This window comes from Scyliorhinus torazame, chromosome 2, assembly GCF_047496885.1.
Source record: "Scyliorhinus torazame isolate Kashiwa2021f chromosome 2, sScyTor2.1, whole genome shotgun sequence".
In the NCBI taxonomy this organism is placed as follows: Eukaryota; Metazoa; Chordata; class Chondrichthyes; order Carcharhiniformes; family Scyliorhinidae; genus Scyliorhinus; species Scyliorhinus torazame.
In genome coordinates, this window is record NC_092708.1 from 123,790,512 (window position 1) to 123,806,863 (window position 16,352).

At 51.1% G+C, this 16,352-nt stretch overlaps 1 protein-coding gene across 1 annotated transcript in view; it reads right to left on the reverse strand.

Moving 5' to 3' along the window:
- cir1 (corepressor interacting with RBPJ, CIR1) overlaps window positions 1-16,352 on the reverse strand; it is an 86,918-nt gene that overhangs the window by 26,723 nt on the left and 43,843 nt on the right. Inside the window, exon 8 of the mRNA XM_072476343.1 lies at window positions 9,776-9,882. Within this exon, the coding sequence (XP_072332444.1) occupies window positions 9,776-9,882 (107 nt within the window). The remainder of the gene's footprint in view (window positions 1-9,775; window positions 9,883-16,352) is intronic.

Consider the following 16,352-nt stretch of genomic DNA (forward strand, 5'->3'; position numbering starts at 1 on the left):
GCGTCATACACGCCGCTCGGCGTGACGGCTCATAAGGCCGCGCTGCTCCCCCCTACCCGACCGGAACACCAGACCGGAACACCCGACTGGACGGCTGGCCGCCACTCAGCCCCGAGGTTCCAGTCATGGGATGTGGAGGCGCTCCTGGACGCAGCGGAGGGATGCCCTGTATCCCGGGCACGGCCGCAGAGTTGCCCCACGCCACAGCCGGCGTCTGTGGAGGGAGGTGGCAGAGTCCGTCACCGCTGCGGCCTTGACACCACAGACAGGCACCCAGTGCCATAAGAAGGTGAAAGACCTCGTCAGAGCAGCCAGGGTGAGCCTCCCCCCCCGCCCGATATCCATATCCCCCATATCCCCCCTCCCCCATATCCCCCTCATATCCCCCCTCCCCCATATCCCCCCTCCCCCATATCCCCCCCTCCCCCATATCCCCCCCTCCCCCATATCCCCAAGTGAATCCAGCCCTAACCTTAACCTCTGCAATGCACGCGCAGCCGATGGCGTGCATTCATATACCTGCCTAACAGTGTTGCCTTTTACCCCTGCCACCACCCCCACCCACCCCCCCGCCACAGGAGAAGCGCACACACAATAGGGAGCATGTGAGGACTGGAGGAGGCCCCGCTGATGAGAGGCCACTGACCGAACACGAGGAAAGGGCCCTGGAACTGGCTGGCGGACCTGACGACCGGGAGGTTGCTGATGCAGAGGTTGGGGGCGTACTAGCAAGTGAGCCACCGACAGCCCGTCCCCATATCCCCCCTCCCCTATATCCCCCTCCCCCATATCACCTGATCACTGCCTGCGTGTCTAACCATGCATGCTTCATTGTGTATCGCAGGAGCAAACGTCGAGGCACCCATCCCCGCAGATGCAGACCGCCCGCAGGATGCCCCTCGCACACCACGGGAGACGGAGAGACCCGGACCCTCCAGCATGCGACGCCCGCAGGATGCCCCTCGCACACCACGGGAGACGGAGAGACCCGGACCCTCCGGCACGCGACGCCCGCAGGATGCCCCTCGCACACCACGGGAGACGGAGAGACCTGGAGCAACAGGGAGACGACACCCCCGTCACGTGCGGGAGCGACGACGCAGGCGTGTGCCACCCAGCGACGAGGGGGGCAGCCACAGGCCCCCGTCACATCCGAGCCAGGACACCACTACCCGGGACACCACTACCCGGGTCACCCCTACCCCCGCGGGACACCCCTACCCGGGACACCCCTACCCGGGAAGACGAAATACCGGACAGTGACTCAGAGTGGATGGGTGGAGACGAACCCCCACCCCAAAGTGCCATGGACTCAGAGTGGGACGAAGAGCACGACACAACGCCACTGCTGTCACCAACACCCTCCACCATCGCAGAAACACTCACCTCGGTTGGGCACTTTAGTGATGAGGCGTCCCGGTAGGAGCAGCAGAAGGGCCGGGCGGTCGGAGGACAGCCCAGCCCAAGTGAACATCTGCCGCCCAGATGGATCCCGGGTTCCTGGAGTTTCCACACCCGCACATAGATCCGATGTAATCACCGACCCGGAGACGAGCGAAGAGGGTGACGGCCGGCTTGCGGCGGCTGCAGTCGCAGGTGGAGGAGTCCACCTGCGTCCAGGAGCTGGAAGTGGTGCCGGTCATGCGTGCCACCCAGGCCGACATCGCACGGGTGGCGTCCGCGGTGGAGGCAATGGGTGCGACGGTGTCAGACATGGGGAACGGTTTGCGAGGCCTGGGGCTTTCCGTGCAGGCGGCGTCTGTGGCCCAGGACATGGCTGCCCTCTCACAGGAGGCCATGAGCCAGTGCCAGCGCCAGATGGCAGAGGCGCTCAACGCCATAGCCCAGTCTCTGCAGGCCATGGCCCAGTCTCAGCAGGCCATGGCCCAGTCTCTGCAGGCCATGGTCCAGTCTCAGCAGGCCATCGCTGAGGGCATCAGCGCCAGTGGCCATGTGCGAGCCGGTGTCGCACTGTCACAGACAGGGTTTGCCAACCCCCTGGCTCCATGGCTGCAAACCTGCAGACCCCTGTCGATACCAGCACAGGCCTCCAGGACTGGCAGCGCCAGATGCCGGGGGGGGGGGGTCGGATGGCCAGTCCGTTCGCATCCCCCACCCATGTAGAGGCCTGGGGGCCATTGGGCACCCCGAGGGAGGAGGAGGTGGTGTGGTCCGTCCCGGGTCCCCCTGTAGGGGAGGTCCAGGAACACCGCGACACCTCGGCCTCCCCCCCCCCCCCCCCCCCTTCCGTCCCAGGTGCATCGGGTGGGCAACGGGCAGGACAGGCTGGCAGCTCGCCATCCCAGTCGCCCGGGCCGCAGCCTGGCCCATCTAGGCCAGGACGCCCCAGGAAACGGCCGCCAAAGGGATCCAGTGTCAGAGGGCAGGAATCACAGGAGTCCACCTCCAGTTCTGCTGGACCGTCTGGGGAACCACGTAGACGTAGTCAAAGGGCCCGTAAGGCCAAACAATTAGACACTGAGTAAGTTGGCACGGGTGCAGGGCACAGATGAGTTTTAGGGGCTAGGGCACGTGCATGAACTCGTTTGGTTATTAAAGTCAATGTTACACCTACAGAAGCTGCCTTTGTGCTCTGTCCAAAGCGTGCGGGGGTGTCATGGACGTTGAGCGCAAGTGTGTGTGTGAGGGGTGGTCTTACCTAAGCCCCAGGTGAGTCTGCCCCCTTCCCCCTGGGCCGTCATCAACATCCCCCCGGGCAGAGGACGGGACCATGCGGATGTAGCGGTGCGCCATGGCATATAGGGCATCTGTCACTGCCCGGATGCACCGATGCACCAATGTCTGCGATATGCCGGACAGGTCCCCACTCGGTGCCTGGAATGACCCCATTGCATAAAAGTTCATGGCAACCGTAACCTTGACGGACATGGGGAGAGGGTGTCCCCCGCCAGTGCCACGCGGTGACAGGTGTGCCAGCAGGTGGCAGATGTGTGCCACGGTTTCCCGCCTCATCCGGAGTCTCCTCCTGCATTCCCGGTCCGTGAGGTCCTGGTATGACTGCCGGGGCCAGTACACACGGGGCGCCCTCGGGTGCCTCCGTTGCCGTGGGGCCGTGACGTCCTCCTCCCCCTGTCGGTCAGGTGTCCCTCCAGCCTGGGCGGCTGCCGCCTGCCCCTCTGCGGCAGCCTGCGCCGCCTCCCTGGCACGCTCCTCCTCCTCATCCAGGGCAACATGGACATTAGCGGCTGCCGCCACGGCGGCCAACATCGCTGGATGATCGGAAAACATGACTGCCTGGTTGGGGGGGGCGGGGGGGGGGGGGGGGTGAACGACGACATGTCATCATTGCCCATATCCCCTCCTTCCCCCCAGCCAGGTGGCATGGACCGCATGGGTCCAACTGTTGGAGGCTGGCACCTGGCCAGGTGGCCCAACTCACTTGCCCCCCCCATCCCCCGCCCCGGCACGGACCCCATCCCCCTCCCCGGCACGGACCCCAACCTCCTCCCCGGCACGGACCCCAACCTCCTCCCCGGCACGGACCCCAACCTCCTCCCCGGCACGGACACCCCCCCCATCCCTCTCCCCGGCACGGACACCTCCCCCATCCTCCTCCCCGGCACGGACCCCCCCCCCCCCCCCATCCTCCTCCCCGGCACGGACACCCCCCCCCATCCTCCTCCCCGGCACGGGCCGCCCTCCCTCCTCCCCGGCACGGACACCCCCATCCTCCTCCCCGGCACGGACCCCCCCCATCCTCCTCCCCGGCACGGACCCCCCCCCCCCCCATCCTCCTCCCCGGCACGGACCCCGCCCCGATCCCCCTCCCCGAACGGACACCCCATCCTCCTCCCCGGCACGGACCCCAACCTCCTCCCCGGCACGGACCCCCCCCCATCCCCCTCCCCGGCACGGACCCCCCATCCCCCTCAGCGGCACGGACCCACCCATCCTCCTCCCCGGCACGGACCCCCCAATCCTCCTCCCCAGCACGGACCCCCCATCCCCCTCCCCGGCACGGGCCCCAACCTCCTCCCCGGCACGGGCCCCAACCTCCTCCCCGGCACGGACCCCCCATCCCCCTCCCCCCGGCACTGACCCCCCCATCCTCCTCCCCGGCATGGACCCCCCCATCCTCCTCCCCGGCACGGACCCCCCCCCCCCCATCCTCCTCCCCGGCACGGACACCCCCCAACCTCCTCCCCGGCACGGACCCCAACTTCCTCCCCGGCACGGACCCCCCCCCCCCCCGGCACGGACCCCCCATTCCCCCTCCCCGGCACGGACCCCCCATCTCCCTCCCCGGCACGGACCCCCCCCATCCTCCTCCCCGGCACGGACCCCCCCCCATCCTCCTCCCCGGCACGGACCCCCCCCATCCTCCTCCCCGGCACGGACCCCCCCCATCCTCCTCCCCGGCACGGACCCCCCCATCCTCCTCCCCGGCACGGACCCCCCCATCCTCCTCCCCGGCACAGACCCCCCCCCCCCCATCCCCCTCCCCGGCACGGACCCCCCTCCCGGCACTCACCCGGAGCCCAGCCCACTCTAACCCCCCCCCCGCCGCACACACACACACAACCCAAGACATACCTCTCCCCACACATTCAGACTGCGGCCACGCCATCGCCTGCCCAGAGCCAACCCCCCAGGCCGTCACTCACCTCCACGCTGGTCGGCGTGAACCTGGAGCACAGGTTCACGCCGATGAAAAGGAGGTTTGATTTACGTCGACGTGAACGGTCATCCCGTCGACGGGACTTCGGCCCATCCGGAAGGGAGAATATCGGCAGTCCCAAAATCGACTGCCTTGCGCAGACCCGTGCCATTCTCCGACGTCAGCGGCGCCATTAACGCCCCGCCGACTTTTCTCCCTTCGGAGACTTCGGCAACCGGCGGGACGGGATTCACGGTGGCCAACGGCCATTCTCCGACCCGCTGGGGGGTCGGAGAATGACGCCCAAGATTTGCACAAATGCAAATGAAAATTCTGCAGACTGCTATTTAAGAAAAAACAAAAGGAGATAAGGTAATAAAAGATGTAGAAAGATGAACAAAAGCTTACAAAAGGTAGATATCAAAACAAATGACAACATTTAAAAAATATGTTAAGTGATATGGACAGGTAGAGGTTTGAGTTAACCAGCCCTGTTTTCTCCATCCACCACTGGTCAATAAACAGAAAGGCGTTTTGTTTTGCTTCCCCTTTTATAAGTGGTTCCAACCCCTCGCTTTCGGCGTGATCCAAGTTCTATTAATAACCGCATAGCAAACCGAGATAGGATGAACTCAACAGAATGAGCTAAATGGATTTAGTTTATTTTCATGTTTCAGGACTCTCTGACTCTTGGGCTGCCTTCCAGCGACACTAGTGCAGGCATCGATTTCCCTCCTGTTGAAAAAGGATAAAAAGGGTCGGCACGGTGTCACAGTGGTTAGCACTGCTATCTCATGGCGCCAAGGACCCTGGTTTGATCCCGGCCTGGGCCATTGTCCGTGTGGAGTTTGCACATACTCCCAGTGTCTGCGTGGGTCTCACCCCATAATCCAAAGATGTGCAGGGTAGGCGGTTTGGCCACGCTAAATTGTCCCTTAATTGGAAAAAAAGATAAGGATCCTGTGGAATGTAGGTCATACTATCCTATTTCATTGCTGAATGTTGATGCCAAGGTTTTGTCTCAGGTGCTAGAGATGAGGTTAGAACCTATTCTCCCTGAAGTGATAGGTGAAGATCAGACAGGATTTGTTAAATGCCAGCAGTTGTTGGCTGACGTCCGGTGACTGTTAAATGTAGTTCTCTCCTCGCCTGGGGGGCTGGATCCAGAGGTGGTTGTGCCTTTGGATGCCGAGAAGGCATTTGATAGAGTGGAGTGGAAGTATCGGCTTACAGTTTTGGAGAAGTTTGGTTTTGGAGAAGTTTGGTTTTCAGACCAAAATTTATTTCATGGATATGTCTGCTGTATAAGGCCCACATGGCAAATATGTGTTCCAGCATTCTGAGTTCAGGGTGCTTTCAATTGGGTAGGGGAATGAGACACGGGTGCCCGATGTCTCCCCTCTTATTTGTATTGGCGATTGAGCCCCTGGACATAGCTTTGAAAAAGTAGAGGGGTGTGGGTGGAGCATAGGGTATCCCTGTACGCCAATGACCTGCTGCATCTACTATGGGAGATATAATGTAGCTACTGAAGAGCTTTGGCTCTTTTTTGGGATACAAGTTGAATTTGGGAAAGAGTGTGTTGGACCCCCATGGGGAGGGGAGCTGGCCCAGGGGTGCTTCCCTTTCACCTTCTTCCTCGGTTTTTGTTTATTTTTCAATGTCTTCCTGCTTTCCTCCTAAATCCGTTTTTGGGAGGGTTAATAAGTTGATAGCAGCTTTTATGTGGGCAGGTAAAATTCCGAGAATTTGCAGGACATTTTTGCAGAGATAGACAATTAGGGAGGCCTGGTGTTGCCCAATTTGTTTTTTATTATTGGGCAGCTAGTGTGGAAATAGTGCTGGATTGGTGTAGTGATCCAGGGGCTGCTTGGGTGCAGCTGGAGGCGAGGTCATGTCGGGGGTCTGGGATGGATGCACTGGTGACGGCTTCGCTCATGTTTTTTGCCAACACAATATTCCACAAGCCTGGTGGTCGTATCCAACTCGAGGGTATGGAGACAGTTCAGGCAACATTTTAAGCCCAGGTCTTTGTCGAAGCACCTGTTCGAGCTGGCAAAGCTAGATGCCTTGTTTGGGGAATGGGGAAAGAAAAGGCTGGAGGGATTAGGGAATTTGTTTCTGGAAGGGTGAAGTGCTAACCACTGCGACACCATGCCGCCTTCGTCCTCATCCTGTCCCAAACTTAAGAGCTTTTGGGTTTCCTTTAGCACCATGTTGACGATTCTAAATGTCGAATTGGAGCCCTGTCCTCTAGTCGCAATATTTAGAGTGTTGAACCCACCGGGGCTGCAGACAGGCGCGGAGGCGGATGTTCTCGCCTTCGCCTCATTGATTGCCCGGAGGCGAGGTCTGTTGGGGTAGAGGTCTCCAACCCCACTCAACGGCTCAGCATGGTTAGGGGATTTAATGAAATTTCTGCACCTGGAGAAGGTCGAAAACCCAGTGAGGGGATCAGTCAAGGGATTCGATCGGCGGTGGCGGCCTTCATTGCCTATTTTAAAGAACTATTCACCGCTGGGGGGTGGGGGGGGGGGGGGGGGGGTATGGGTTTGTAATAGTTTAAATGTAGTATTTGTAAAAATTACATTTTTTGAAATATGTGTTAAAATTGTAAAACTTGAACAAAAAATAAAAAAAGACAGATGTAGGAGATATGATGAATGTTTTTAGAAATTTATTCACAGGATGTGGGCATCACTGGCATTCCAAAAGGCACCTTCTGTAACCACTGTAGTCTATTTGGTGAAAGCACTCTGATCGAATTGGAATAGAATTCCTATAGTGTCATTCGACTCAACGAGTCTGCACTAATCCTTTGAAAGAGCACCCAACCTAGGTGCACTTCCCTACCTTATGCCGGTAACCTATAACCCCACGTAACCTGCACATCTTTGGACACTAAGGGACAAATTAGCATGGCCAATCCACTTAACCTGCACATCTTTGGACTGTGGGAGGAAACCCACGCACCACCGTGCCACCCAACAATGTAGTTAGGCTGGGAGTTCCAACATTTTGACCCAGCGATAACAAAAGTTCATTGATATATTTCGAACTCAGTTATAAATAACTTCCAGGGATTTATTTTTTGGTTTGGGGATGTGGGTCGCTGACAAGGCCAATATTTGCTGCCCATTCCTAATTGCACTTTAGAAGGCAGTGTTGAGTCAGCATCTTCAATTGCTCTAGTCCACATGAGGGAGGAGAGAGGTCCTGGTGGTGGTGTTACCACGCACCTGCTATCCATGTCCTTCTAGGTGGGAGAGGTCATGAATTGATTTTAATTCGCGGGCTGAGGGCTTCGCTGGCTAGGCCAGCATTTATTGCCTATCCCTAATTGCCCGTGAGTAGGTGGTAGTGAGGTGTCTTCTTGAACTGCTGCAGCTCATGTGGTGTAGGTATACATATAGTGTTTAGGAAGGGAGTTCCAGGATTTTGACTCAGCAGCAGTGAAGCAATGGCAATTGGGAGTTGCTTCTGAAGAAGTCTTAGTGTACTTTGTTGTACATACTGCATATGTATGTACACAGTGCACTTGTGATGGAGGGAGCGAATATTCCATGGTGGATGGAATGCCAATCAAGCAGGCTTACTTGTCCTGGTAGGTGCTGAATGTCTTCAATGCTGTTGGAGCTGAACTCATCTAGGCAAGTAGAGTATATTTCATCAAAGCTTGACCCGTGTCCTATAGATCGTGGGCAGGTTCTGGGGAGTCAGGAAAGTGAGCTTTTTGCCATAGATTATTAGATTATCCACGTTCTGAGCTGCCCTTGTAGCCCTAGTATTTATGTGGATGGTTAAGTATGATGACCCATAGGAAATTGATGTTAGGGGGTTTGTGAGAGATTGTCATTGGCACTTAAGTGGTTAGTAATATTCACCAGACCAAGCCCTAATGTTCTCCAGGTCTTGTTGCATATGGGCATAGACTGCTTATCTTAATTTCTATCTTTTGTGTTAAGAAAGGGTTAATTACTTCAGTTTGGTTCAGATGCCTGCAGTGTATTAAGGGTTTCATGACTTTAAGCAAACGGTGTTTAAAGAAAACCTAAGCTGATGCTTAGCAACCAGGGACCACCTTGAGACAGTAAGAGCTTTTGAGTCAGTTGTCAGATAGTGCCAGGAACAGCTGGATACGGGACAGGGAACTGCAGAGATCAGATTTCCCAAAAGAACAAAAAGGAAATTCCAGAAACCAGAAAATGGGACAGAGGAATGCCTCAGGAAGACAGTTAAGTCAAAGGAATAAAGAGCGGGAATCTACATTCTCCCCGTGTCTGTGTGGGTTTCACCCCCAGAACCCAAAAAGTTGTGCAGGGTAGGTGAACTGGGCATGCTAAATTGCCCCTTAATTTGAAACAAAAAATTGGGTATTCTAAATTTAAAAAATAGAACAGGAATCTGAGCAAGATCCTGTTCAGGGAAATTACCAAGAAATATTTTGCTTGTTCCGATATTGCATACATTAGTTTAACACCTGCAGAAGAGGTGCAGAATTAATTTGTAGAATTTTGGTGGTGGGCACCAACAGCTGGGCCAAATTCAACTGCTTGAACATGTTTCACTGATAGTCACTGTTCAAAATAGGGTTACTGGAAATAGACCGAATGGTCAATTTTCAGAATGGAGGCTTTGAGCATCCCATTCTAAGCTTGGGAATCTCAGAACATTGGCTGCAATCCTTTGGCTACTGAGAAAAAGAGATTTGATATAAACCTTTCTTTTACCTCTGCATAGGTCAAGGTCATTTTGAGGATTTAGGGAGAATGAGAGAGGAGGATCCCACATCAAATTGCACAAGTAGTAAAGCAGATTTTATTATTTTTGTACTTAACATTTAACGTGAAAATAGCTAAATTACAACCAATTTTGCAGTTTTGCCGTTTGACATAGAACATGAAGCAACAGGAGGACAAAAAAACAAGTGGTCACAAGAACTTGCTGAAATTTAAAATTTAAAAAATGAAAAAGTTGCCTCACAAAATGTCTAAGCATTAAAGTAATTAACTTCACTTACCATAATCTCCATCAAACCTGTCACCTCAGTAAAAGTGCTTAAAGCTTTAAGAACAGTGGTGCCTAATCTCAATATTCAACTTAAAATGATTTTCTGCCAAAGGTCAACTTTATGTTAGATTCACAACTGCAGAATACCTGGGATGGGTCATTTGGAGTTGTATTCCTCCCCAGTACATTTTGTTTCAGTGCAAATCCGCTGTTTCTCATCTCTGCCATAAGCTCGGAGGGGTGCATTGATGGACCTGTTTGAAAAGGGCAATTCTTCAATGCTCATTAACATTTGCTTACATTTAGGTTTTATTCCACAACGGAAATCTACTTGCTTCATTGTGAAATAAAAGCTTAGATAAATCAATTCAATAATCTTCTGCTGTGCAAATGATTATATATTATTCTGTAACAGCTGTTACAAAGCAAAGAACATCAACTAGCTGCATTTATCTGCAGCACAGCAGGAACACATGGCAAAACTTTCAAATATCACGAGCACATACTGAGGAAGGGGTATCATTAAATTGTAGCAAGTCGCAATGGACACAAACCATCTCTCAGTACCAAAATTGTTTTTCTGTTATCTTGCAAAATTATTGAATGAACAAAAAAAGCAAGTAGAATATGCAGATGATGGTGTCCATTTATTATTTGCATTTGTACAATCCCTTTAATGTAAAACATATCCCAAGGCACTTGGCAAATGAAAATACATCATAGAAACCCTACAGTGCAAAAGGAGGCCATTCGGCCCATAGAGTCCGCACCGATCCACTCCACCTGTAACCTAACCTGCACATTTCTACATTTCTGGACACTAAGAGGCAATTTATCGTGGTCAATCCACCAAACCTGTACATCTTTGGGAGGGAACCGGAGTACTGGGAGGAAACCCATGCAGACACGAGGAGAATATACAAACTCCACACAGACAGTCACCCAAGACTGGAATTGAACCCAGGTCCCTGGCGCTGCGAGGCAGCAGTACTAACCACTGTGGCACTGTGCCATCATCAAACCTCACAAGCAGGTTGCAGGAGAGGTGGCTGAAGTTTGATTAAACACCTGCTCAACTGCCATCTTTTCAAAGAGGAAAGACAACTGGAAAGACAAAAGGAATGGGGAAGGAAATTTTAGAAAGGTTGAGGCAGTTTAAAGTTTTAATATTAATAGCAGGGGATGGGGTGGGGAAGTGTACTGAAGTAACTGAACTTAGGGTTAACAAAACAGGGAAAAACATTTTGCCAGAAAAATCCTAATTACACAAATGGGAATAGGCAGTTTTAATGATGTGTAGGATGTTGAAGATTAACTCTAGGCTTCAAAAATCATCGAGTTTGCACAAAGTCTAGTTCAGACCGACTGAAGATTTGTCAAAAAAATTCATTGGATGTGGACGTCGCTAGCAAAACCAGCATTTGTTGGCCATCCTAATTGAACTCGAGGAAGTGGTGGCGAGCTGCCTTCTTGAATCACTGCAACAGGTGCAGGTAAACCCAGAGTACTTCTGGCAAAAGAGTTCCAGGGGTTTGATCCCACCACTGTGCAGGAACGGTGATATAGTTCCAAGTCAGGATGGTTTTGTGGCTTGGTGAGGAACTTGCAGGTGGTGGTGTTCCCAAGTGACTGCTGTCCTTGTCCTTCTATGTTTCTGGTTTAGGAGGTGCTGCAGTGTATATGGGTACACATTGCCACCACTGTGTGTCAGTGGTGGAGAGAGTGAATGTTTAAGTTGGTGGATGGGGTGCTGACCAAATGGCTGCTTTGTTCTTGTGTTGAGTTTCGCCGCACTCATCCAGGCAAATGAAGAATATTCCATCACAATCCTGACTTGTGCTTTGTAGTTAGTGGATAGTTTTTGGGAGCCAGGAGATGAGTTACTTGGTTCAGAATTCCCAGCCTCCTACCTGCTCTTGTAGGTGAAGTATTCATATGGCTGGTCTGGTTCATATTCTAGTCAAATCCCATGATGTTTATAGTTGGGGATTTAGCAATGGTAACACCATTCAGTGATGAAAATGACCAAGGATGAAGGAGCAATTCGTAGCAGGGGCTGAAAATGAAGGTTAGGCTTTTGCTGGTGTTCATTTGGACGTTGTGACCACCCAGAACCTGGGGCGGGATTCTCCCGCAATTGGCGGGATGGCCTGACGCCAACAGCGGCGCGAACCACACCGGAAACGACGGCCGCTCGGCCCATCGGGGCCTGGAGAATTGCCGGGGGGCCGCTGCTGTCCGAAAACCGGCGCCGGAGAATACAGCAGCCGGCGTCGGAGCGGTGGGGCAGGATTCGCGTCGCCCCCTCGGGATTTTCCGACCAGGTTGGGGGGGGGGGGGGGGGGGAGAATCCCGCCCCTGGTGTCAGACACAACAGCGGTAAATCTGGGGTCAGTAAGAAGAGGTGGAGCCGGGTATTGTCAGCACACATAGAAACTAAGCCCGTGCCTATGGACAATGGCACCAAGGAACATAACATAAGAAATAGGAGCAGAAGATTATGCAACTGTTGAGCCTGATCCACCATTCAATATGATTATAGCTGATGTTGGGCTTCAACTTCACTTTAACACCTGCTTCCCATATACTGCGATTCCCTAAGGCACCAAAAACCTGTCCATCTCAACCTTAAATACATCCATTGATGGAGCATCTACAAGCATCCAAGGTAGAGAATACCAAGAATTCACAGGCTATTGTGTGAAGCAATTTCTCCTAATCTCATTTCTTAATGATTGATCCCTTACCCATAAACTCTGCCTCTTGTTCTAGATTCCCTGGCCAGGGGGAACAACTTCCTTCACTGTTTAACCTGTCAAGCCCCTTCATAATCTTGAATGTGTAGAGACCCTTCCTGTTGATTCCCTTATTTCCCATTTCTTTTACTCTGTCATTATCAGTTTTGATCCATGGATATTTAATGTCGAGTAGATGAAGTGAGGAACTCAAAATTTGCAAAATAGTATACTGTGCTATGAAGATTTAAATTTTGAACAAAACTGAGACTTTCTGGCACCCGAGAGATCGGGGGATTCGGTTTGATTGGTTGGCTGGTGGATTGGCCAAAGGTCGTATTCTGCCCAGCGACAGTACTTGGGTCCTACCAGGTGGGATGTTTTCAGAAAACCCAGGAAGGAAACAGAACTCTTCCGGATTTGGAGAGAAAGGTCTGTCTCTCTTGTGTGTGTCTCTCTCTGTTACCTTTTGTATTATTTTTCTTTCTGCCCCTCTTTCCCCTCTGTATTTGTCTGTCGTGTGTGCGTGCGCGCGTGTGTGTATGTGGGGCAAGTTAAAGAGGGGGGTTGTGGGTTAGGAACTATATAATAGTTAACCAGTTGTATTTGCTGGCTATTTAGTTAGTTAATAAAAAATAATTGTTTAAATTTACAAACCTGGTGACTGTAGTTATTGGGCAGCGAAAGACCAAAGACTTCTTTTGAAAATTAACAGTTAATTTCAATTGTGTTGTGACTCTGGGTCAAGTGGGGTTGGAATTGACCGCTTCAATGAGATCACCAATCATTCTTCTAAACTCCAGATAATATGGACCAAATTTACTCAGCGTGGAGAGAAGAAAGAGCACAGGTGCAAAGGATAGACTGTTGCTGGATTCTGCACTTTACTGTGTGGAAATGGGAAAATAAGCTGCTTCTTGAGTGTACAATTTCACAAGACGAAACAGAAAATAACTGGCAATAAGAAAAAAAACAGATCAAAGCACTATAGGAGCTAAATTGGATAACCGAAAAATGCGAGTGGGATCACGATGTATCATTGTCATGCTGTCTGCTGATTAGTATGATTGTTGGACATAGCTAGCATTAACTGTGCTATTCATTGGCTGCATGTAGCAGTAGGGGGCCCAAAATATCAACTTCCCAGCACCACTTAAAGAAAATCTGCACTGCTTAAAGCTCTTAAAAGGGAGGTGTGAGGAATTGTATTGGAAGTGAATTTGAGCTGGCAAAGAGTAAAAATGGTCCAACATGGGAGAGAAAAGGCTCCAAGGGTTTTGGATGTTGCATTGGAAATCTTGGTGGAGGTGGAGGAAAGATGTCTTTTGACCCTCTAGACACATGGTCAAAAATCTGTGGAAGCAGATGGCTGTGGAAGTCAAAGCCAACAGCAAATCCCAGAGGATCTGAATTTAGTGTCGGAAGAAGTTCAATGACCGTAAATGAACGGTGAAGGACAGTGAATGCATTTCCAATTGCCATATCCTACCAGCTGCACCACTAGCCTCAGTAATTGCTCAATTCAACACATCCCATTACTCACCTACCAACAATACTTTATCAATCAAGACTTACATCCAACATTCATACGCTCCACTTCACCCACACACACGGAGCACTGCGATATTTCAGCAATATTTTTCAAGCTAAAACACCTCCTCGCATGATCATCCACACTTTAACTAGACATCAATGAACGGACCAAAGGAACATTAATGGTTGTTCTCATATTGAAAATAAAAGACAGGTGTTTTACTCTCAAACAGAAGGAGAATCAAGGTCTAATGAGGTTAAAAACGTAGATTCTATGATTCTAAAAGGAACTCAAATAGAATATAGTTCCAAGTGATCATCAAGCTACCATTTGCAGGTAAATATGAAAATCTGTGTTTTTAAAGTATGTTCCAAAAATATATTTTACATAGCTTTCAGCTCCATTATTCCTTTGTGAGAATTGCTCCCTGAAGACCCTGGGTGGAAGTGGTCTGCTGCTCAGAGTCCTTCTCCACCACCCATCTTTTCTCACTACTTGTCCTGTTCTGTAGGCTTCTTCTCATTCTCCAAGTCATACTCTATTCCAAGAGGAGGCCTACTGGTTCTTCAAGTCAACAAAAAGTCCTCCAGGGGCAGCATCGTGGCGCAGTGGTAGCACTGCAGTCTCACAGCGCCAAGGTCCCAGATTCGATCCCGGCTCTGGGTCACTGTCCGTGTGGAGTTTGCACATTCTCCCCATGTTGGTGTGGGTTTCGCCCCTTCAACCCAAAGATGTGCAAGGGAAGTGGATTGGACACGCTAAATTGCCCCTTAATTGGAAAAAATGAATTGGGTACTCTAAATTTATATAAAGAAAAAAAAGAGAAAAAAAAAGAAAAAAAAGTCCTCCAGGACCAATAAACAATAATCCGTAACAAATGTAATGTCAATCCCCATATCAATAACAACATAAGAACTAGGAACAGGAGTAGGCCATCTGGCCCCTCGAGCCTGCTCCGCCATTTAATGAGATCATGGCTGATCTTTGTGGACTCAGCTCCACTCTCCGGCCCGTACACCATATCCCCAAATCCCTTTATTCTTTAGAAAGGCATCTATCTTTTTCTTAGAAACGTTTAAAGAAGGAGCCTCAACTGCTTCACTGGGCAAGGAATTCCAGAGATTCACAACCCTTTGGATGAAGAAGTTCCTCCTACACTCCGTCCTAAATTTACCTCCCCTTATTTTGAGGCTATGCCCCCTAGTTTTGCTTTCCCCGGCCAGTGGAAACAACCTGCCCGCATCTATCCTATCTATTCCCTTCATAATTTTATATGTCTCAATAAGATCCCCCCGCATCCTTCTAAACTCCAAGGAGTACAGTCCCAGTCTACTCAACCTCTCATCATAATCTAATCCCCTCAACTCTGGGATCAACCTAGTGAATCTCCTCTGCACTCCCTCCAGTGCCAATATGTCCTTTCTCAGGAAAGGAGACCAAAACTGAACACAATACTCCAGATGCGGCCTCACCAATAACCTATACAATTGCAGCATAACCTCACTAGTCTTGAACTCCATCCCTCTAGCAATGAAAGACAAAACTCGATTAGCCTTCTTAATCATCTGTTGCACCTGCACACCAACTCTTTGCGACTTGTGCACCAGCACACCCAGGTCCCTCTGCACAGCAGCATGTTTTAACATCTTACCGTTTAAATAATAATCCATTCTGCTGTTATTCCTCCCAAAATGGATAGCCTCACACTTGGCAACATTGAATTCCATCTGCCAGTCCCTAGCCCATTCACCTAACCTATCCAAATCCTTCTGCAGACTTCCGGTATCCTCTGCACTTTTTGCTTTACCACTCATCTTAGTGTCGTCTGCAAACTTTGACACATTGCACTTGGTCCCCAACTCCAAATCGTCTATGTAAACTGCGGGCCCAACACTGATCCTTGAGGGACCCCACTAGTTACAGGTTGCCAACCAGAGAAACACCCATTTGTCCCCATTCTCTGCTTTCTGTTAGTTAACCAATCCTCTACCCATGCTACCACTTTGCCCTCAATGCCATGCATCTTTAGTTTATGCAGCAACCTTTTGTGTGGCACCTTGTCAAAAGCTTTCTGGAAATCCAGATATACCACATCCATTGGCTCCCCGTTATCTACTGCACTGGTAACGTCCTCAAAAAATTCTACCAAATTAGTCAGACACGACCTACCCTTTGTGAACCCATGCTGCATCTGCCCAATGGGGCAATTTCCCTCCAGGTGCCTCGCTATTTCCTCCTTAATGATAGATTCCAGCACTTTCCCTACAACCGAAGTTAAGCTTACCGGCCTATAATTACCCGCTTTCTGCCGACCTCCTTTTTTAAACAGTGGTGTCACGTTTGCTACTTTCCAATCCTCTGGGACCACCCCAGAGTCTAGTGAATTTTGATAAATTATCACTAGTGCGTTTACAATTTCCCTAGCCATCTCTTTTAAAACTCTGGGATGCATCCC